The sequence below is a fragment of the Balaenoptera borealis genome (genome assembly GCF_965194805.1).
Source record: "Balaenoptera borealis genome assembly, chromosome: 4".
Taxonomy (NCBI): Eukaryota; Metazoa; Chordata; class Mammalia; order Artiodactyla; family Balaenopteridae; genus Balaenoptera; species Balaenoptera borealis.
Window position 1 is genome coordinate 78,682,738 of NC_138861.1, and position 24,738 is coordinate 78,707,475.

The window sequence follows — 24,738 nt, forward strand, 5'->3', positions numbered from 1 at the left end:
GCCTAAATTTTTTTAGTATCAAAATGTTGCTTTGAGTTTAGATGGAGAAATATTGATTGCTATAGATCAAGATAAAGCCATTAATAAAGTTAACAGTTTAGTGATCTTGGAAAATATTTTTATGATGAAGGATTATACTTATTGAAAAAAGTGTTATTTTACAATCGGTAAAAACAAGGTAGGGTATATACCTGAAAAACAAGATACTGAGTTTTATCTATCACTACAGAAATCACTTAAAAAAAAAGTCCCATTCTTTTGTTCTAAAGATAAAGAATATTTGGGATGAAATATTAAAAAAAAAATCTTTGAATATAATAATGATTATTTTGTGTCACTACCTTTATTTCATATAATTCTGCAAAGTTGAATATAATGCCTTTTAAAGTTTGAGAGGATGATACTCATGTGTCAGGAGAAAAATCAGGTTTGCATATGGTAACTAGAAAATGTTGGAAAAAAAAAAAAGAAAATCCTTTAAGAAGATGATGAAAAAAATTACTGCTTTAAAATTTTGACTAAAACACTTAAAAATGTTAAAATGTTCTGTATGATTATGAATTTTTATTATAGGGAATATATAACTGCTCATACAAATTAATGTAACATTTAGTAGAAAGAAGAGATTTTCTGTAAATCCTCTGCAAGTTTGATATGTATTCTTACAGCTGTTTTTTATGCATATTTAATATGCACATATACATTTTTACTTATAGAATTTAAAAATGAGATTTACTATCTAAACTGTTCTGATACTTGCTTTCTCATTTAATACATCATAACCATCTTTCTGTCTCTTTAAAATGCATGCCATTGTATGACATAATAATTTATTCAATCAGTCCTTATTGATGAACACTGAGTGACTTTAATTTTTAATTATTAAAAGTAATTATGTAATAAATATCCATTTATTTTATTACTTTATTATCCATTTATTGTATTACTTTATGCCTTTGTATGATTGCTTCTTAGTATAAATTTCTATGTACATTAAAAATTTTGATAGACAATGTCAAGTTACTTTTCAGAATTTTCTCAATTTAAGCTCCCCAGGGCAGTATCTCTATTTCTTTGTACTCTCCTTAACACTGTTTCTTGTCAGTTTAAAAAATAGGGTCAGTATTAGGAGAAACTAAAATTTCTGTTTTAAATATATTGTGTAAAAGAAAGGAGAAGGAACTTTTAAGTTTTAAAAAGAAATATTCCTATCTAGAATATACTGGTATTAGAAGTCTTTTTTTTTTATAGTCTTCACTCATTTGGGTGGATGAAGTGGAGGTGAGACTACTGATGGGTTAGTCCCTCTTAATTTCAATTAAAATCTAAATCATTCAGTACTTAGTTTTGTGTTCAACAGTATAGATATGCATAAGTGAAGAATATGAGTGCATTAATATGTGCAGTTATTTATGTTATTAAAAATTTACTCTTTAACTTTCAGTCTTGAATCATTTAGTTGCTTTCTTCACGGTACCACAGCATATCTAAGGGACCTGGTGTTTAAATGTAATATCCTATGCCCATTAGTTTAATATGGCTCCTTTTTTTTTTTTTTAAGACTGTCTTATACATTTTTGAACATAGCGTATATGTTATAAAGTATAATAATGAGATTTTATAATTTACATTAATTTGCAAATAGCACTCAATTTAACGATTAAGGGCTTTCTATGCTATATATCTTTTTACCAATCAGTCAAAATAAAGCAAAATCATGGAACTGAAACAACTGAAGAATCTGTTTGAAATTTCAGAGGCCACAGGTCCTTTGTGGAATAACTCTTGCCCCGTTTTTCTCTTCAAAAATAAAATTCAACTTTAGGGAATGACTATTAAAATTAATTTAAGGGACTTCTTTGGCAATATCTGTAAAAAGATTTGGTTTCTGAAATTTCGATTTACTGATAAAGTCCTTTTCTTGAATCTCAAAATTTGATACTAAATTTATATTGTATGTAAGAATAAAACCCACATGATTCACACCAGTCTACACACTGATTACTTGCAACTCAGCATGAATGAATTTTACCTCCTGCTTGCTGGTGGTTTTGGGATAGAGATAATGTAGTAGTTTATCCAGAAGTCATGCAAAGAACTGGGTACAGTTCTTCTAAAGGGCGTTACAGTTTGCTCATTTAATGAAAGGAGAAATCAAGAGTATGAAGAGATTTCATATCAGTAGTGCAAAGAAGGAAGTATTCTTTTAGAGAAAAACTGGTATGTAATCTCATAGCTTTGTATTTGGATCAGTTGTTTCCAACTTCTTTAATTGTTAATTCAAAATTACAAAAAATTATTTCTAAGGAATTTTAGGCAAAATTGTAATATGGATTGATAATTGTACTTCCGTGAGAGGATATAGAAATTTACCTTGCTAATTTTAACTCCAGAAACATTTATAGATGCTTATGGTTTCTTTAACAAAAATATGCATAGAATTTTGAGGTATTTGCAGGGGTTGACATTTTGAAGAACATTTTTCTTCACTTTTGATAAAGTTTTTCATTTTTTAACTTTCTCTAAATATTAAGTAACCTAATGTTTTAAGAGTTTGATAGAAATTCGCAAACAACACACTGGATTTACCAGAAATCCTCTATTTCTCTGTAAAATATATTAACAAATGCCTGTAGTTCACTGCACACTGTTCAGACCCCCTGCCACCGCATCTGCTCCGAGCAGATTCAGGTGTGGGCTTACCAAGAGTTGGTTGCGTTTTAAACCAAACTTGTTTATGCCAGTTATACTTGTAGTTGTGATCATGTATTTTAATTAGGTATCACATAATTCAGTAAAGTATGAGGCTGAAAAGAAAGTTGTTTCGGTGTAAAAAAGTTGAATACTTTGGTCATACTCCATAAAAGTGAATTCCTCGAAAAGTTTGCTTTTAAATTACATGTAGGCCAGAGAAATATACAAGATTGGAAGGATTTTGCCCTCACATACCTTCAATTTCCCACTCCACTTAGAAGAAATTGAAACTAGGTATCATAGGTGATGTACACGGGCTGTATTTTAGGTGAGAAAGACAACAGAGTAATCAGCAAATTCACCTTAAGAGACAGGGACTTGGCACTACATCAAAAGGCTAGGGAATAAACATGGATTTTCTATTAAGTTAAAACCTTTAGTAGACCTATTGATTTCCCCCCCAACCCCCCTGATTCCTACTTTAATGGAGCTTTTTGATTAAATGATTAGTTAACAGTTATAATTTATAATAAGGGGACTCTATATAGTTGTATAATGTTGCAATTTTGTTAAAGAAGTAAATCATTTATTTGCTGTCCTTAATAAAAAAAAAAGGAATCAAAATGTTCATGTGTTCATGTTATATAATCTTATTCATAGATGCTTAAATGTCCAATATTTTTTGTGTAGAGTCCTAATAATGTGATCAAAGACTGATTTCACTGATAGATGTTGTTTGTGCCAGTTCTACTAATATTTATCTTCAGGCGTAAGAGTTGGTGGGGAGAAAATGCCCTTCACTGATTCAGAATATACTTCAGTGCTGTCTCACCATTGAAGGAGAATGAATGTTAGGCATAGTTATGCGTCAGATCCTAAGAATCAGGCAGTGTGTTTCCACAGGCTTCTGTTGTGACAGCTGCAAAGTCCTTGTATCTCCAGGACTGGGTTATTTTTATTCTGATGCAATCAACCTTAATTTTGTTGTTGTTCATTCTGTTTGGAGTCAAGAATAAGTGAGTGTAAGTATATTATGATTGATTTTTATAATTCACCAAGAACAGAGATAATGAGACATTGAACAGAACTAAATATATGTCAACATTATTTGAGCACCTTATGTATTCTGGGCATTGTTTTCTTGTTTTGATTTACAAATAACTTAAATGGTCTCATTTGTCTACCCATTTAGTGCATACCTGTCCCTTTTCCCCTCTCAGAATATAAGTTGAACATGGACTTTGCTTTGTCTACTGATGTGTTCCAGGGTTTGGAACATAATAGTTGCTCAATAAATATTGGTTGAATGAGCAGATGTTATCTAAGTTGTCATGAAAACCCTGTGAGATAGGTTGTTGTACAAAGTTTTAAAAGTTCAGAGAAGCTTAACCAAATTATTTGAGGTTTTTTTGGCTACTCAGTGGTATAGTTATGCCTTTTTTTATTTATTTATTTTTTGGATAATTGGATTTCCTAATACTGATATTTGTCATCCCCACAGAAAGTGTATTGGTTTTTTAAATGAATTTATTTATTTATTTATTTATTGTCTGTGTTGGGTCTTCTTTGCTGCGCGCGGGCTTTCTCTAGTTGTGGCGAGCGGGGGCTACTCTTCGTTGTGGTGCGCAGGCTTCTCATTGCGGTGGCTTCTCTTGTTGCAGAGCATGGGCTGTAGGCACGCAGGCTTCAGTAGTTGTGGCGTGTAGGCTCAGTAGTTGTGGCTCACAGGCTCTAGAGCGCAGGCCCAGTGGTTGTGGCACGCGGGTTTAGTTGCTCTGTGGCATGTGGGATCTTCCCAGACCAGGGCTCAAACCCGAGTCTCCTGCATTGGCAGGTGGATTCATAACCACTGTGCCACCAGGGAAGCCCATGCCATTGTTTTAAAGTCAGGCATTTTGTCCTTCTACTCCACCTCACTGCAGTGTTTGATGTTTTTGAATCTTTATGTATAAAATATTTTTTAAAAGACTAGTGTATCTATCAAGTTTAATTGTTCCACCAAAGAACACATACTTTTTTTTTTTTTTTTGGTGCTTTCATTTTAATTAAGAGCTATATTTCAATAAGAAAACACTTTAATTTCAATATGTCTGCATCTCTTTCAGATCCTGTGTTACGGTTTAATGAACAGTTGATAATTATTTCTCTAACACTCTGGTTATGTAAGCTGGTTAAGTAAATAGCTGTTTCACATGACTTTTACAAAAACAGTTGAGACTCACATTAAGATACCATTTTCATTTCATTATAAAGTGTTAATGACTCCATGAGATATAAACATTTAAATAGTATACTGGTATACCTCTCTTGAGGTGTTCAGCACAGCTTACTAGGAGGAACAGACCAAAACGTAGCACTTGTTATATAAAATTCCAGATGTCTTTTGGTTGAGTTTTAAAGGCTGCTATTTATATTTGACTAGTGAAGAATGGGGGATGCCAACTATTACTAACTGGATTTCCTTAATAAGTGATCTTTTTAGTTTTATTTTTGTCGAACCGTTGCTCTCAGTGGTTATTAGATTTTGTATCTCCTGAATAGCTCGCTTTTGTTTGATGTACCCTATGTTGGGTAGAGGAATAGCGTGGCAGGCCAGTTTCTTTTTAGAAGGGAATGAGATGAGTAAAGAGTGTTTTAAGTGTTCATCCAAGGCTGGACTCTGAGGTTTTCTTTTGCCGCTTCAAATGCTTGTAAGTGATAACAGACCAAAGGAGATAGAGAATCCTTTGGAATTCAAATGTCATTAAAAGATTCTTGGGCAGGACAGTGTCATGGAAGAACTTGAGCTCCAAATTATAATCAGTCTGCTATGGAATTTCTGGCTTGACCCCAATGATACCTTGTTCTCACTGTGTAAGTGTGTGAAGGAGTTCATGAATTCTTCTTGTTTATATAAATGGGATTTGGAAGTGTTGGGCTTTCATAGTGTCCTGAAATCAAGTAGGATCCCTTACGTAGAGGGCCTTTGGAGTACTTTTCAGGTGGTTTTCATTGGCGATTGCAGGAGAAGCCGTATGGGTGGTTATATTCATGCCTTTTCTGAGTCTGTGAGAATTCTCATGATAGAGGAGAGATATTGGAAAAGACCTACAGGCGTGATGGGAGAGAGGCAGTGAAGTAAGTATTGAGAATGGCATGGAGTGGGGCTTTGATCCAGACTGAGTTGAGCTCCACTGGTGACTGGCTATGTGTCTTTGAACAGGCTACTTAATCTCTCTAGGCCAGTTGACCTCACCTATCACTTTGAATGATATTTTCTTTGTAGCATTGTTTTCAAGATTACCAAAAATGGTAACAAAGTTGATACATGATTCAATACATAGTGGCTGTTACTGTTTAAGAAAACTTTTGAATTTTTGACTTGGAGATAGATGAATCAAAGTTAACTAGAATTTATCTTTGGAGCATTCCATCGTAGAAAAATGGATCTAGGTCTTTCGTTGTGCATAATTCCGAACCATTTTAGCATGTGATTTATAGCTACATGACAGTTCGTGGGAACTTGAGTTGCAACACCTTCTCCTGTGCTTTCCTTCTTTGTAATGTGTGCTCTTCCAAATAGCTACTGCCAAAAGATCTTGTGATTCTGATACAAAGGTTTTTAGAAGTTAGTGTAGCAGTATTACTTCAGTAGGTTCTCTTGGCTGTTTTTAAAGTTAGCCTAACACTTTTTTTTTTAAATTTCATTTATTTTTGTCTGCGTTGGGTCTTTGTTGCTGTGTGCGGGCTTTCTCTAGTTGCGGCTAGTGGGGGCTACTCTTCCTTGCAGTGCGCGGGCTTCTCATTGTGGTGGCTTCTCTCGTTGCGGAGCACAGGCTACAGGCGCGCAGGCTTCAGTAGTTGTGGCACGTGGGCTTCAGTAGTTGTGGCTCGCATGCTCCAGAGCGCAGGCTCCGTAGTTGCGGCGCACAGGCTTAGTTGCTCCGCGGCATGTGGGATCTTCCTGGACCAGGGCTCGAACCCACGTCCCCTGAGTTGGCAGGCGGATTCTTAACCACTGCACTACTAGGAAGTCCCAGCCTAACGCTTCTTAAGAAGGGTCATTTTGGACTGTCTCCTCAAGTTACGTGGATGTATATTTTTAGAAATTGGGGCAGTTAAGTGTGACTAGAGTTAGGGTCAGGGTCTTTACTTCTTTGGCTCTTAGAAAGGACTTTTAAGAAACTTAATCGAAATAAAAATGCATCTGTCTCCATTTTAAGAGGCCTAGAATAGTCTCCTCTCTATCCCACTTACTCTCTCATTTCCTAATCACAGAATTGATGTTTATCTAGTATGGTGATACTGGTTGTTAAAGTATTACAATTTCTCGTATCAGTTGATACTTAGCTACTCCTACGTCCCTCCCCCACGTGCTCCTGCTGCTTCAGCCCTCCTGTCCTACCCCAGGACCCTCTTTGATCACCCCGGGTTTCATCAACTAAAGGGTGAGACCTAGGCATACCAGGGACTCCAGGACCCACCTCCACTCTGAGGCTGGGCTTGTTAAATTGTTCAGTTACCGTACCTTCCTGGTGGCTGACTATTTTGATGATCACCCCTGTTTATTCTCACTTAGAGAAGCAAAAGGAAGGAGATACTATGGATAAGATAAAATAGTTGAAACAAAAGGGTATAAGAAAAATATAAATAAATATTAGGGAAAAATACTGAAATAATGTGTAAAAAGATGAATAAAATGATAGAAAATAATATCTATATCCAAAGATTCTAAAAAAATAACAAAGAGGTTAAAATGCACAGTAAAATAGGTTAAGATGACTAAAGCTGAATGTAAATTTAAAATGTAACTAAAAGAATATACTAGGAGGGTTAAACAAAAATAAAGTGTGCTATAAAAGGAATTCAGGAAGCAACATACAGCCCAAGGGTTAACTCCACCCACCTATAAGTAGTGGCCTTTGGGTTGAGGCAACCATACATAGTTATAAGCTTCCAATCCTGGTTACTTCCTGAAACTGGAACTCTGCAGGGGGAATAGAAGTCTCTGTGTGACTGTCCTTGGGGTTGATAGTTTCCCTCGCCCCCAACCTCAGTTACTTATTCTCTGTCATTGTCCACTGGCTTCTATTATTCCATTTAATATAAAAGCATTGTTTCTTTTTCCAGATAGTGAGTTCTTTCAGAACTGAGTTGGTCTTATTTATATGGGTAGCCCCAGAGCTCAGCCCCATGGCAGGCACTTAGGAAGCAGTTATTAAATGTTTGTTGAAGGTTAGCGTCTTCTGTCCTCTGGTTCTCGTCCTTTATGTGCCAGAGCAAGTTTTCACTTGTTCTGAAGAGCTGCTGTCAGTTGCCGTATTTAGCCCACTGACTTCTTCCTTCAAAACCATCTAGCACATTGCTCAGTGGGCAGTGGTTCCTGAGGCAAAAGCAGCCTCCCATTAGTTTGAAAATGAAAAAAGAAAAAAAAATGCTTCAAATCAAGCAAAAGATGATCTAGAATACAAGCTTTTTCTGGAAAGGGCCAGATAGTAAATATTTCAGGATTTGTAGGCTATAAGTCTCTGTCACAACTGCTCAGCTCTGACTTCGTAGAGCAAAAGGAGCCTAGATGTAATGTGAATGCATGTGTGTGGCTGTGTTTCAGTACAGCTTTATTTACAAATTAGGTGATGAACCAGATTTGGCCTGGGGGCCTAAGTGTTCCAACCCTAAGCCGGAATATGGAAAAGGATATTGCTATCATCAGAGAGCTACATGCAGGTAATTTACCTGGGAAATAGAGAATGGAAACTTTGAAGAAGCGGTTCACTGTTATACTTATTTTCTGTAACCCTTGGAGTAGTGTTTTATCCATAGTAGGTGTTCAATAAATATTTATTAATTTGATTTGGGATCCAACTCTCTCACTTATTCTCCCTGGGCTTCAGTTATCTTATCTAAAATTTAAGGGATTATGTTACGTGATCTTTAAAGACTCTCCAGTTAAAAAAAATCTGCAATTCTCTGTTTGTGGAAGGCCAGATGGTTAATTCTTTAAAGATAACAATTGTTGGCTTAACACATTTCCTGTATGCCTTTAATATCCTGCTGTGATTCTGAAATAGTTGCTTTTTACCAATCATTTTGTCTTATGGACGTTTCCATAATGGAACTCACTGTCCACTAGGTTATACTGGTACCTTTCACCCATCTTTATCACCCTGTCCTGCCACATGTGTGGATACAATACACACTTTGCCTTACTTTAATCATAAAATTTATTAAGCCTAGTCATTTTTTAATAGAATAAATTAGCTCTAAAGGTAATTCATTGTAGTTTTTTTTTTTTTTTAGAAAGACAATGATTCTGTATAGAAAGATGGCGATCAAAATGAGGATCAGTCTGCCTTTGAGAATTATGTTTTCCTAAATGCTGTATCAGCAAGTGAACATTCCATCATTGATTTATTCATTTAAACTGTTAAACAATAATCCAAAATAATTTTAGATATTACAGATGTAAATTATTATCACCTTACCTAAATCTTGAATTCTACTTTTACTTAGACTTTTTTTTTTTTTTGGCTGCACTGGGTCTTCGTTGCTGCGTGCGGGCTTTCTCTAGTTGCGGCGAGTGGGGGCTACTCTTTGTTGCGGTGCGCGGGCTTCTCATTGCAGTGACTTCTCTTGTTGTGGAGCGCGGGCTCTAGGCGCGCGGGCTTCAGTAGTTGTGGCACGTGGGCTTAGTAGTTGTGGCTTGCAGGCTCTAGAGTGCAGGCTCAGTAGTTGTGGTGCACGGGCTTAGTTGCTCCGCAGCATGTGGGATCCTCCCGGACCAGGGCTTGAACCCGTGTCCCCTGCATTGGCAGGTGGATTCTTAACCACTGCGCCACCAGGGAAACCCCTTTACTTAGACTTTTGATAGATTTTTCTGTTTCTAGAGAGTGATTTGTTTAAGGTTAGGTAAGGCATCTGACAATCTCTTATACTGTCCTCAAGAAGAAGTATAAGCTGGCATATATTTCTAGTCTACATGATAGAGAAACTTTAAAAAAAACTCTAAAAAGTTCTTCGTAAGGAATGCAGAAAATTTATATTTATTATTTCTCAGGGTTCTGAATTCTCTTTCTTTTTTTAATGAATGTATCTTTTTTATTATTTATTATTTTATTTATTTATTTATTTATTTATTTATTTATAATTTTATTTATTGGCCGCGTTGGGTCTTCATTGCTGCACACGGGCTTTCTCTAGTTGTGGCGAGCAGGGGCTACTCTTCGTTGCGGTGCGTGGGCTTCTCATTGTGGTGGCTTCTCTTTGTTGTGGAGCATGGGCTCTAGGTGCCTGGGCTTCAGTAGTTGTGGCACACGGGTTCAGTAGTTGTGGCACGTGGGCTCAGTAGTTGTGGCTCGCAGGTTCAGTAGTTGTGGCACGCGGGCTCAGTAGTTGTGGCTCGCAGGCTTTAGAGCGCAGGCTCAATAGTTGTGGCGCATGGGCTCAGTTGCTCCGCGGCATGTGGGATCTTCCTGGACCAGGGCCGAACCCGTGTCCCCTGCATTGGCAGGTGGATTCTTAAACACTGCGCCACCAGGGAAGTCCTGAATTTTCTTAATCTCTATTTTTAAATAAGTATAGATGTGTGCTAAAAATAACATAAGCAAGATAATGATGTTTTTGTATTAATATAATTTAAAGTAGCACTTCTTAAGCTTTACCATGCTTAAGAATGACCTAGGGGATCTTATAAAGAAGTCGGTTCTGATTTATAAGGTTTAGGATGAGGCTTTAAAGAATATTAAGATTACGAAGGTAAATTCTTCCAAATTAGTTTTAATATAGTACATTATGATTAAGCTTGACGGTGCATAAACATTTTCCTGTGTTTTGGGCTTGCCCATTTAACTACACTGGACAATCTCTTCATCTTTTCTTCCTAACACTGCTGGTACTCTACTTCCTAAGTGTAATTTTTGTCTTTACATTTGAGTGCCTCTGCAGTTTGACGCTTCCTTTCCTTTACTGATTTAGACTGTTCCTCTTATACTTTATTACAGCCTTGCCAACTCACCCCTTTGTTTTAAAACTGAGTGATATAAAAGGTGGCTCTAACAATAAAAATTTCTAGTTGATTGAAAGCTTATTGTGCTACTGACAAGGTAGGAAAAATTCAGAAAGGGAAGTGTTGGCAGGAAGTCGTGAGCCTTTACTTTGTGATGGTGCTTCATGGATAAAGTGACCATTGGTCTCCACTGACCTTGGACAGTTAATGGTTTACATCTCTGTTCTGACATGTTGTTAATAGTTCGTGCCTACTTTCACGCTCAAAAAAGTCCTGCCTTGGACAGTACATTTTATGTTCTCTCTTATTCATGGTTCATAGAATTTTACCTATTCTTTCCCAGTAGGATTGAGCAGTTGTAATGCATATACTCTTTTCTTCTCAATATATCTGTATACCATGTATTGACAATGAAAGTATCTTAGTATTAACAATTCTAGTTTCTTTTGGGGCAGTGAATATACATTGTGCATGTTGTAAAACTACAAATCCAATAACAAGCCTTTTGAATAGAAAATTTGTAGCTGGATTTTTATCACCAGTATCTTCAAAAATTATTTCAGGCAATTAAATTTAATTTCTGATGTCTAGAGTTCTTAAGATCTCAAGAATCAATTTTAAGTATATTCAGAAATAGATTTTTTTCATTCAAGAAATAATAATATCTTAGCATTGGGCCAAATGATAGCAAATTGGTATGGTTTGTGAGGGCAGAGGAGAAAGTATGATTACAGGGTCTGGACTACTTCATTTTAAGCAGAGGAAGAAATTTTTTTGTTTTACATGTGAAATATATAGAAAAGAACTTAAACCAAAAGCTAGGAATAAGTTGGGCTATTAATAAATACCTTGTGTCAGGAAGGTAACGGTAATTGTACCTTACGGCATTCACAAGTAATATAATTGCTGTATAGGTAGCCACTCCCCAAGTTATTGAGCTTAGTTAAAATGCTTCTTTATTGGTTTTATGCTGCTAATTTGTGAATATACTGATGCATTAATCCCATCTGTGACATTTGTCTAAAACTTATTTTTATGAGACCCTTTTATAGCTATGATCATTCATTCAGAAACTTGATTTATACTTCTAAAATAAGCAGTTCATTTGGTCATGACCTGAAACCTTTCTCTCCAGAAATCTAGATGGAATTCTGATCCTTGTGTTTCAGGAGCAGAGTCCCTTCATTACTCACTTGTTTATTTCATTTGCTCTTTCATAGTGCCATGTTTGAATTATTGTCTCTTCTTATGTTTGTTTTTACTTTTCTTCATTTCAGCTGAATTCGTTAATTTGTGGTTATTGTTGGCCAGCATGTATTTGAAAATAGTGAATTCTGTTTACCCCCCTCATAAATGGAGAAGAAGTTGGAGAGCTTGTGGGATTGGCTGGCTGTCTGCTTCTCTTCTGTCTTTGTCCTCCTCTTACCTCTAGTTCTGACATCCCTTTTGTACTTTAGATTTATGTTGTCCAAACCCTTCTTGATGTGACCCACACCTGGTTAGTCCATGGTAAATACCACTGTCCACACAGTCACCTAAGCCTAGGGGTCACTTTGAGTGTTTTCAGCTTTACCGCTTTTTTTTTTTTTTTTCCTATACTGTCAGTCACCAGATACATCAAGAAGTATCTATTAGGAAAAAATGGAATCTGTCTTCCTATTCCCATCTTTTTTGCCCTTTTCTGTTGTATTCTAAGTATGTATACTATTTATCTTTTTAGTCCTTATCTCTCACCTCAGCAATTTAGATAGTCCATCGACTTTCATTGTGTTCTCCTAAAGTCCATTCTCCACCTCACCAATCAGGTTGGTCTGTCTGACCTTGTTCCTGCTCAGAACTCTTCTATAGCATCCAATTATTGACCTCAATATTTCTTGGGTCCCTATGGGTATTTCAGGGATTCTTTGAGAATCTCCTCAGGCAAGTGGGTAGGACTCTGGTGCTCTAACCCTGGTCAGCCAGGGTTACTTTGATTTCAGTCTGTTTTCCTTTTGGGGATTAAGCATAAAGATTCATTCTTCAGAAGAAGATCCGCTGCTAAACAGATTTCAGATTTGATATTGTTCCCTCAGAGTGGCCAACCCTGATCACCCTAACTCAGCAGGGCCTCCTCTGGTTTTCTCTGTCACTATACCCCCTTTATTGCCTTCACAGCACTTAATCACAACTGGTTAGTTTATATTTGGATGGATTTATGTGGGGACACACACCCACACATACCACACACTCTTTATCACCACCATTGGATCCTAACCTTCCCAAGGGCACAAAGCTTTGTTTTATTCACTAAATTATCCTTTTTGTACCTGACGTGATGCTTCCACACCGTATTTAGACCATTTATATTTAATTAGTGACTTGGTCGGGTTTAAATCTATTTTGCGGTTGTTTCCTATTTGTCCCATCTGTTTTCCCTTCCTCCTTTGCCTTCTTTCGAATTAGTTGTATATTTTTTAGTATTCTAATTTATTCTACTATTGGCTTATTATCTCTCTCTTTTAAAAATTAGTTGCTCTGGGGTTTACAAAATGAATTTCAACTTACAGTCTACTTTCAAATAATAGCATAATATTTTATGTAGAATGTAGGGACTTGAAACTTTATACTTCTGTTTCTCCTGTCCATCCTTTCTGCTACTGTAGTCAAATGTTTTATTTCTACACACATTATAAACCTCATAGTACGTTGTTAAGCACTTTTGCTTTAAGCAGTCAGTTAACGTAAAGAAAATTTAAAACGAGAAATAAAAGGTGTTTTCCTGGGACTTCCCTGGTGGTGCAGTAGATAAGAACCCACCTGCCGATGCAGGGGACACGAGTTTGAGCCCTGGTCTGGGAAGATCCCACATGCCGCGGAGCAGCTAAGCCCGTGCGCCACAGCTACTGAGCCTGCATTCTAGACCCCTCGAGCCACAACTCCTGAAGCCCACGTGTCACAACTACTGAAGACCGAGTGCCCTAGAGCCCGCATGCCACAACAGGAGAAGCCACCGCAATGAGAAGCCTGTGCACTGCAGTGAAGAGTAGCACCCGCTCACCTAGAGAAAGCCCGCACGCGGCAACGAAGATGAAACATCTGTGTTCATTTTTATCTTTGTTCCTCTGTATGTAACGTATCATTTATCATTTTCTTCAACTGCTTCTGAGATTTTTCTCTTTGTTGTTGGTTTCCAGCAGTTTGCGTATGGTATGCCTTGGCATATTCCAACATATATTAGACTATTTGATGTTGTTCCAAAGGTCTCTGAGGCTTTGTGCATTTTTTTCCCTTTGTTTTATCATCTGGACTTCACTTTGGAGAGTTACTATTTCCATTTCTCCAAGTTCACTGGTCTTTTCTTCCACAGAATCTAATCTTTTCTTGGTCCCACCCATTAAATTTATTGTTTTAGGTATTTTATCTCTCAAAGTTCTGTTTGAGTCTATTTTTAGATCTTCTGTTTTCTCCTCATAGAAAAGAAGCTCATTAGAGACTCAGATCCCAGGATTTTTATTGGGGCTGATGACATGGCACATACCCAGTTTTAGACTCCCTGAAGGGAAAGCAGTTGTTCAGCGTAAACTATATTGTTTGTACCAACAATTTAGTCATGGTGAGCCACTCTTATCATGGGAATGGTGGGCCCCTCTTAAAATTTAAGTTCTTGGATGCTAGCCAAGGGCCAATCTTGTAAACAGGCCTTTCAAAGACTATCAGTCAAGCCTGCTAGGTTAACTCTTCTGTATAGTGTGAGAATTGTCTCTTCTCTTTTATTTAATCATTTGTTTATATAAGTATAGACTCAGTGGCTATTTATCTTTTACTTTGGGTTGTATTCCAAAACTACATTGTTTATTTTGTTGCTCAAAGTGTTAGCTTTGGCTGTTGGCAGCTCTATCACTTGGCTCCCATATCCCTTTGACATACCCACATTATTTTGTGTTTTGAGCCCTTTCTCACTTTCTGGCCCTACAAGATGTTCCAGGCTTATCTTGTGTGTTCCATGCTCTAGCCCTAGAATCAGTCATTTCTCCAAGGAGCTCTGCTTTCTTTTTGTAATGAAGTTTTAAAATGTTAAATCAAATTCATGGTAGAAAATTTGGGAAATAGAGAAAGAAGAAAGTAGAATTAAGTGCACTAAAAAGTAAATGTTAACTACTGTTATAATTATAGATAATTATTGTTAATTTTTTGTTGTATTATTTAATACAACAAAACAATATGAAGTGATTTTTACAGCCTTTTCTGTTTTTTCTTTTTTGCATTTCATGTGTGGTGTTAATACCTAACAGACCTGAGAGCATCTTTCCTTCCATACCTAAAGCTTTTCGATCTCTTTCCTAAACAGAAGAGATGAGGACTTTCTGAAGAGGCTGAAATGTATGGGGACTGTGAAAGGCTCTAGGAGTGATAGGATATTTGATATTTGATGTAGAAAAATTTGCCATGTTTCTATTTTTTCCATAATACGGTTGTTTGGTTACCAGTTTAATAATTTCTAGATATTGTAAAAGGTGTTAATATAAGGAATGATCCATTATATTTGTACTCTTCCTAAGAATGTTAATAATTGAAGACTTTTGTTTCCTTTTGGGTTGGTGGAACATTAAATTCTATTAGATTATATTGTATGATATAGTCAGTTAAATCCAAACTTCATTTTTTATTAAAGAACATTTTGTTTGGATCCATTTAGAACATATCTAAATGGCAATATTTTTGTAGGATTTACTGAGAAGTTTTCCTGGTACACATTCTCTTGGTTTACTAGGATGTACCTCTCTCTATCTTCTACTTAGAAATGTAAAGCAAGTAACCAATTCCATGAATCCTTAAAATGCCAGTGAAAAGGGCATAGAATTAAATGGAAATTGATTAAAAGAAAGAAGGGCACCTACTTTCTAATTCCCTGGGGGCAAGAGGACTGGCACAGTCATCTTTTGTACCCAGTGCTTCACAGTATCTGGCCCATGCCAAGAGGACCTCAGCAAAGGCTGATAATATTGGAACTGTGTATTTCTTTAAAATGTTCTAAATCTTATCGTTTTGAAAGCACTCTTCAATATTACAGTCTGAAAGGTAGAGAGGAGTTGTTGAAGGAAATTATACAAAATAGATTTTTCTACTTTGCCCAGGATATGCCATCGAGAAATGATTTGTGCTTTTTATGGTGATGAGACAAAAAAAATATATATGAATGATGCAACTTGGAGAATTCTGAATTTATAGAAGGAGTAAAGTAGAAGACTGACTGACATTTTGACTGGCTTTTTGTCAAGCTTGCAAGAGCTTTAGGCTATGTGTTTGTTTCTGTGATTAATTGCTAGGTTAAGGATAGAGAAGTCACTTGAAGAATGATAGGAGTATTATTATTTGTGTAACTTAAAAATTTGATTAGTAGTTGAGGGATTGAGAAAGCATTTGGAATACAGTGGGACTCTGCCCCAGTCTTCCAAAAGAATTGTTGGGTGCGTATGTAGTTCTCCTAGTTACTACTTTAGCGATTTGGGTGATAAATGTTTGGCAAGGGTTAGAAAGGAGATACTTAATCCATTAATGTTTGTTAGTTGTGATTAAGAGTTGGAATAATAATGCTACTTATTTTAGTTTTTACATTTCAGGATAAAGCTCAGAACCCAGGCTCTGCCCACATGGGCCTGTTGAATTATTCTCCGTATAAATGGAAAACGCAATTTTCACTCACCCTCTGTCTACAAGGAAGTCCTAGTGTAAATGCAACTTCCAAAATAAGCCCTGAAATTAATTTTTATGCATCTATGTCTCCAAGACACTATTGATTTGCTTTGGCTGTATACACATAGGATACATGTGTATACATGTGTATACATACACAGACTCATTAGGTATAAGAGAAACTTTAGGTTCTGATTTATTCTTTTAGATCCATGTACACAAAACTTCAGCAGAAGAAAATCCTTTTTTAAGGTTGTGAGAAAATCACCTATTATTTAACCCCCATCCCTTAAAAAAATATCCTACTCTGACGTTCTGTATGACAGTTGGTTTTGCTTGTTATAGTTTATAAAGGTTTACTAAGAATGAACCCTGGTTACTTTGGTGGGACGTTATAGTCAAATAGTATTAAGTAGTTTTCAAGATTTGTGTGAGACTAAAAGTCTTATTAGCTCAGTAGGGATAGAAAAACTATGGTAAAATATCTGTGTGTATGCCTTCTAACTTGTCTGCTTGTTGACATGGTTCAGTTCTGAGTCTTGGCATTTACTGGTGTAGTTTGTTTGGGTCTAGATCATCTTATTCCCTGAATCTGTTAACAGCTGTTTGATGAAAAGAGGATTGTATTGTCAAATCACTTTGGGGAATACTTTAACTAAAAAGAGAAATTGAACTGGTTTGTGTATAACCGAGAGCCTTTTGTTTGTTGACATATGTTGTTAATGTACAAGAATGGGTGTAGTAGGCAGTGTTTTTGGACTGTGGAATACCCTTTATTCATGCAACTCCATGAGGCATTTGTGTTCCATTAGGCCAGGGGAAACCTTGCTCTTACCTGATCCTGAGATGTCTCTGATCAAGATGTGCCCAAACAACAGTATTGTGATATTGGAGTTTTGCGTGGTTAGCCTTTGTGGCCCTGGTTTAAATTTAGATTTTGGACCTGTTCAGGGGTAGGAGTGGCCACAGACTTATTCCAGAGTTCCTGGACTACTCTGAAGAAAAATACAAGCTTTAAATGACACTCTCAATGCTACTATTACCACTGAATGTGTCTTAATGAATATGATTATCTTTATCCCTTGGTGTATGATACTTGTGCGTAGAAGGATATTCTTTTAGCTTTTAATACAGCACCTAGCCATTTGGCTATGAATTAGTCTATTCAGTTATGACTTTGATCACTGAATTTACTTATTTCTTGTGGTATTTAAAGGATAAAAAATATAGATGGATCAATACAAATGTATTGCCACATATGGAAAAACACGCCCCCCCCCTCACTGACCTTCAAAGTCACAGTAAACTAATTGTGAGGTCAAGACATTTTTCTTCAGATATTAACATAAAATATTATTTGTCAGGTTTGATTTTAGAATTTTTCTACTTTTTGAAGAGCAGTCAGGCTTTCAATAGTGTCAGTTTTCCATTTTAAAATATCTTTTGTAGGGTAAAGTTTTTAAAATGTGCATTTTACTTGGCCAGAGGATTTCTTGCTATTCATTGATATTCTGACTCTTAAGATTTTCAGGGGAATTATGTGCTATGTTAAGAATAGAAGACCCTATGTTTTAAAATAATCCCATTATTTAAATAGAGTTCTCGCTTTTGAATAAGTTGCCTGTAGCAGAGGAAACTTTGTCCTGAGCTGAGCAGTTTTAGAGGCTGATGGAAGCTCAGCCACGGTGTTCATTACATCATCCTTTCATTCCATTAGCCAGCGTTCTCTCCGGTGGGTTAAGTGAGGCAGTGGACTCTGCATCATCATGAGCACGCTGAGAAAGTCACCACTTACTGCCTGGGCGTGTAGAGGAGTGGAGAGAATTTACTACTAAAATCACCTAGAGAAAACTGGTTGGAGTGGGATAAATACCACCGATGTTTTTTTGGTGGGGGGGAGGGGGTCAGCTATTACAGGAAGAGCCTTAAAGATCTTATGCTGGATCCAAATTCATTTCTTATTTCGAAGGCTCTCAGCTAGTGAGAAAAGTTGGCATCCAAGGGCAGAGCTCTCCCCTTGTCTGTTTACTAGCAGTAGTGACTACACTGAAAGCAGCGTCAAAACTGATAACAGGGACATAAACAGAGCCGATAATTGCGGCCACGTGTATATCTACAGCAAGAAAGGTGAGGGTGTCCTTCAGGGCACTCGTGATAAACTTGTAAGCTTTTATTCAGCTGGATAGTTCATCTGCATTCAGCAGCGTTTCCACTATAGTTGTGCGTCACTGCGAGACTGCATGGTAATGAAGCCGAGGCACTGTGGGCCAAAACTCTGCTGCCCGTGAGAGCAGAAGGGACAGCGGCTCGGAGAGAGATCAACGAATCCATTGCTGCTGCTACTGCTGCTGCTGCTGTTGCAGCCGGTTGGGACACAATGTTGAGTCTACAGGATTCTGTGTTTTTTGAAATTAGCATAAAGTCCCTGTTAAAGTCCTGGAGCAGCAGCTGTAAGTATATTTGCCTAAACAGGAGAAATGCTGAGGTATGATCATTGCCATTCCTTGCATGCTAATTCCTTAGCCCAATTCAAATAGAATTAAAGCTGTTGGAAATAACATGAAGAATACTTTCTTGAATAGTAATCAGTAAGATAGAAAAGTAAGAAAAACCTAGATGTGCACACACTGGGCAGTTGTAGTATGGGTAGTTAAATATTCTTTGACCAGCCTTGGCTTTTCTTGTTAATTTGTGTCATTCTGGCAAAGTTTCTCTCCATTGGTCAAAAATGGGGAAAAAAGATGACAAATAGACTCTGATCTCTGTCTGCAGGGATATCGGATACCAGTACTCTTCCATAGTTCTGTTAGCACAAAATGTTTGAAGCAACATCAGCTATCTTCAGGCATCAGATAGTGTAATATAATGATCGTAATTTCCCCCTAGTCCTATAATTGAAGTTAACATTGAATAATTTTCATATGTAGTGAATTTTCTGATAAAGAGCATTCAGGATGATGTACTTGTATTTCAGAGTTCACAGTTAAGTCATTACCACTAATATCATTGAGCTCTTATGTTATTAACTCCTTTCCTAATATGTGGATTTGGCAGAAACACTGATTTTGTTCAGTCTTCCCAGTGATTTCCAATGGCACTTTTCTCTGAAGCTCTCAAAGCACTTCTGGAAATTATTTATCACCATGGTCTGTTTTTCTATTCTTTTCTTTCTTTTTTCTGTGAAAATCATCTTAATAAAATGATATCAGACTAATGAAGTAAGCAAGCAAAGATTCTGCTATAATGTCTGTTTTGCCCAAAGAAAATTGAAGTGTAGAAAAACTGTGACTTTTCCAAGGTCATATGGTGGCCAAGAACTGGAATTCGAACCCAGTTGTACTTGGTCCCAACTGTGCTGCCGCTGCCTGAGCAAACTAATGAATAAAATATGAGAGACTAAATTTAATTTTTTCCTGCTAACTCTCTAACCAAAATATTTGATGTAGTTTTGTTTTGTAATCAAATAATATAAAAGAGCAAATGTTGATATGGGGGGGGGACCTCTTAAAACTTTATAGAATATAATTTGAGGAGATTTGTATTATGCCAAGTATACTGCATTTACAATCTCTGTTTTTCTTTTATTTTTGATTTGTAAGTAATGCTTCCATATGGAGATATTGTGCCAGATGGCAGAAAATTATCTTAGTATGAGGAAAGTTTCTAAGTGAATATACATAGTTAAAATAGTGGGAGAATTATAATCACTGACTAATTTAAATTAACTACTTTTACTACTTAAGAGGATACTATAGAATATATTTTTACTAAAATAAACTAGACTCTGGTTTCTAATCATTTTTTTTCCCCTTTCCCTCTTCTTCTCCTTCCTTCCCCCCTTCTTCTCCTTCCTTCCCCCATCCTCACCATGTACTTTTTTAAAAATAGAAAGACGGTTTTATAGTGAGAATGAAGCTATAAATGGGTTCTTATAGAGGAACAGTGTATTAGATTATATCACAGCAGCTTGTCCTGTAAAAACTTTGTTTAGATGCTTGTGAACTATGTGGTTACTTTGTTTTGTGACCATTTAAACATTTCTACATGTCATTGCCTGAACCCTGTAACCAGCCACGGCCAAATCTCATGTAGTCATATTCCCTGAAGCCAAGAGTGAACCCAAAACCGATGTTTGTAAAGCCTTGGTTGTTAGCTGTTAGTAAAATAATGATTCAGTTTGTGGGTATCCCATTACCCTTGGGCATTCGTAGTGTAAACCTCTTGAAGATGTTTTTATAGTTATAAAGCAGTTGGTTAATATTGAAAAGAAGTGACAAGTCTCACGGTTCAATAAGGCCCTAACCATGTCTGCCCTAGGCCTGGAAAGTGGGAGAATGTTTTTATTTCACCAGCATCTGTGGATGTCTTTTTTTTGTTTGTTTTTCCTTCACCTAGCCCTATTGTATTTAAAAAGAGAGACAAGAGGATTAGAATACTTTTAAGACCCTAGAAAAGGACAGTGGTTATCTGTCTCTTCCTAGGGATGTTTTCATGATACCAACACTTGAATCAGCCAACGTTTATTGAACATATACTGTTCTGTAACAAATAGGCGTGATGTTTGATCATAAGGAACTTCTGGTTTACTCAGAGAGAGGGAATATACATGAAAAGTTCACAGTAAGGCAGTTAAATGAAGTATGCGTTATGACTTACCGAATTTCTGGTATACACAACAGGCAGAGGGAGTACAGGGATGGAAGGAATCACATTGAACCACAGGGGATGGAGAAGACTGACTTAGCAGGAAAGGAGTTCATTGGAGTTTAGTTTTGAGTGACAGGATGCTCCCCGTGGTGGTAGGCAGTACAGCCATCCACATTCTCCCTGAGCCAGAATCCAGGGGTGAGTGAACACCCCTCTCTCAGCCCTCATTCACCAAGACTTGTCATTCTACCTTCTAAAGCGTCCTTAGTCTCTCCTGCTTTCTGCTCCACAGCCACTTAACCTGCCTTAGTTCAGCCCTCTGCCTTCAGTATCACCTGGGTTATTGCCATTGCTTCTTTTTTTGTCCTCTCTGCATCTTTCCCATTGCTGCCAAGGGTTCCTTCTAAATGCCTGCTCCTAGAGTCTCTCCCCTCCTTACTTCACAGTCTTCCTGTCCCCTGTGTGATGAAGCTTTTCGTCATCTAGCCCCTGCTCACCTTGTCCGTCTCCTCTCTAGCCATACTCATCCATTTCCTGGAGCGTGCTATGCCTTCATATTTGCAGCTGCCTTTGCCTAGAATTCACCTCCTACCCCTCACCCCTTTGTCTGCTTCACAGAGAATTCTTATTCATGCTTGAAGACCCTCCCTTTCTTGAGTCAGCCAGATACTAAATGCTTCCCCGGGTCTGTTCTTCACTTTAACATTACCGTATCATTACACTTAGCACGCTATTCATGTCTTCCTCTGCTACTTGAGTATAAGCTCCTAGAGGGCATAGGTTGATTGTGGTTTTGTTCTTCTTTGTATACTTAATGCTTAGTTGACTTCTGGTAAATGTGCAGGCAACTAAGATAAAGCTTAGGGCTGCAGTCATTTTTGTTGGAATGGATTAATAATAGGAAAGAAGGCAGGAGGATAAATATAAAATATACGAGCCCCCTTAGACTATGTAATTATTATTATATTTCCGATGTTTCTCAGGGGAACAGTTCCTGAAGCAGGAATGCATAGAAGGATACCTCAGTGATTAAAAAAATAATAATAATAACATTTTCCGATATTCTGTTTAGTGAATTCCTTGGGAAAAACTGAGAAAAACTTGATTTATTAATAGCTTTTAGGGAGAAAACAGAAATGGAAAGTAATTTTTCCATTAAATAAGTTATATATTTCAAATATTGCCCCTATCCTCCAAAGAAAAAGGGAAAAAGAGACGAAAATCTGATTTTTGTTATTGAAAACAACTTAATAGCAGTGTATATTATATTTCTTTATCATTAAATGTGATAATGTTTCATGTTTATAAGATACGTTTGCCATGGTTTGTATTAATGTTCAATGCTACATTGTATATTAATTGCTAGAGGCCCTCTGGTTTCAAGGCCTGCTTAGCCGGCAGAATGTTGATGCAGTGCTGCTGAAGTTTGATTATTGTTGAGCTTATTTCTTTCAGTAACAACAATGAAGTGACATTCATATGGCCTAAATTCAGGATTTTGTCTTTGTGCCAACAGTTTTAGGCATTACTTCTTTTAAAAACTGAATCAGGAACATTCTGTTAAACCAGCTGTGTAGTGAAGATGTTATCATTTTAAAGATTGGCCTAGTTCCCTAAAATTGATAAGACAAGGCAAGATTCAGTACTGAGATCTATCTAGTCATTTATCTGCAATGTAAGGTCACAGATGCATTTATTATCAATATACTACCTTTCATAAATATATTAATTTGTAGAATTTATTTTGCATACATGATTTTATGAGAGCTAGTGTTTCAAAGAATTCAGTTTTTATCACAGACATAGAAGAGATAAATTGACTTATTTTAACCACAGTTTTATAAATTAAAATGTGAATAAGATACAGTGTGTTAAGAAATTAAATTTGCATAATTTACTTGAATTTTTGCACAGTGAAAAAAATTCATAAACAGAGTTTTTAATGCTCAGATGTTTTTCCTGGATTGCAAAAATAGTCAAAGCCAAACCCTAAAAGCACAATTATGCAATCATCTAATTTCAGTTAAAATCTGTGTTATTTGCTTAAAATAATACGTACCATTTATTAAAGTACTTATGGGTCTGGTATTGTGTTAAGTACATATTGTAAATGTGCGTGTGTGTGTATGTATGTGTGTGTACAATCACATATATACATACTTTTATTAAATCTCGTGTTATCCTGAAGATCTGAGGAAAACTATTATTATTGCTGCTTTTTAAAAAATAACAGCTTTATTGTGATATAATTCACACACCATAAAATTCATCCTTTTAAAGTGTGTGATTCAGTAGTTTTTAGTGTATTCAGAGTTGTACAATAATCACCACTTTCTAACTGTTGAACTTTTTTATCACACCAAAAGGAAACCTCAAACCTATAATCTAACTTCTGTTTCTGTGGATTTGCCTCTTCTGGACATTTCATATACGTGGAATCGTACTATAGGTGTTCTTTTGTGACTGTCTTCTTTCACTTACCATATTTCCAAGGTTCATCCATTTGTAGCATATATTGGTACTTCATTACTTTTCGTGGCTGAGTAATATTCCATCGTATGAATATACCACATTTTGTTTAGCCATTCATCAGTTGATAAATTGCCGTTTTTATAGTAGAGTAAAAGGGGGCTCAGATAAGTTAAAGTGCACAAAGAACACCCCCCCCAAATAAACCAAATACACATACACACACTTAGACTTTTTATCCAACTAACTTCTTTTAATCCTTCATATTTCAGTTTAAAGATTTCCCTGATCTAGTGAGACTTTAGCAAAATGTGAGGGAAGAAATAGTTAACAGTTTCGGGGAGCAGAAGTGGGTGGGCAGAAGGGATATGATGTGCTGGGGGGTGGGAGGAAATATGACCAGTTTGGCTGGAGCAGAGAGGTATGGGGGCAGTGATGGGAATGAGCTGCAAAGGTCGGCAGGGGCCAGACCACGTGGAATCTTGAAGACTGTCTTATAGATTTTGGTCTTAAACGTAAAACACATGGGAAGTCATTGATGGCCTTTGTGACAGTGGTTGGGGTGATTTCATTAGACTTCCACTTTTCATGGGATGGGGACAGAAAAGGGGGAAGAGAGAGGGGTGCAGCATGTATAGGGAGATGCATTAGGTTGCTATTACAGTAGACCAGATGTGAGATGAAGGCGGAACAAATGTTATTTCTTTAGCGAACATGTATGTAATGCCTACCACATGGGTGGGTGGGTGCTCTTCTAAATGCTTTACAAAATACTAACTCACTTAATCATGGATATGGGGACTATTTAAGACTAGGAACAACAGGTCTTGGTTTAGATATGGGAGGTAAAGGAGATTTTTAACTAGGCTTTTATAAAATGAACTTGGTAGGGTAATTTATGTTCTCATTGACGTTAACTTCAGAGATGTATCCATTGGTCATAGTGAAAAAGAATCACCTACTGCTTAGTGCCCAGATACCCTCTCATCCCTCAGAAAAATCTGTCTGCTTTAAAAAAATGAAGCCTAGACAAGGCAGCCAACTCAGTGTGCTGTTAAGGGAACAGTGTGAAGTCTGTGATGGTCCCTGAGTTTGGAGTTCCAAGCTGCAGATATCATTGAGTTTAGGAATCATGAGCCTGCTTTCTCCAATTTTATTTTAAATGTTCTGACTCCTTAAGCTAGGTTTACTTCATTTGACAAAAGACAGATTTTACTTCATTTGACAAAAGACAAATGTGAAGATTTTATCTTCAAGTCTAAACATTTTGT

The 24,738-nt window shown here is 36.8% G+C and overlaps 1 protein-coding gene across 11 annotated transcripts in view; it reads left to right on the plus strand.

The window, feature by feature from the left end:
• Positions 1-24,738, plus strand: part of FRYL (FRY like transcription coactivator) — a 293,684-nt gene that overhangs the window by 117,517 nt on the left and 151,429 nt on the right. For 5 of the 11 annotated variants that reach the window (XM_082390369.1, XM_082390373.1, XM_082390372.1 and 2 more), the window contains exon 1: positions 16,517-18,801. The exons of the other annotated variants lie outside the window; for them this stretch is intronic. In XM_082390369.1, the coding sequence (XP_082246495.1) occupies positions 18,729-18,801 (73 nt within the window). In that variant the 5' untranslated portion in view covers positions 16,517-18,728. Of the gene's footprint in view, positions 1-16,516; positions 18,802-24,738 lie in introns of those variants that run through there. 11 annotated transcript variants of the gene reach the window in all.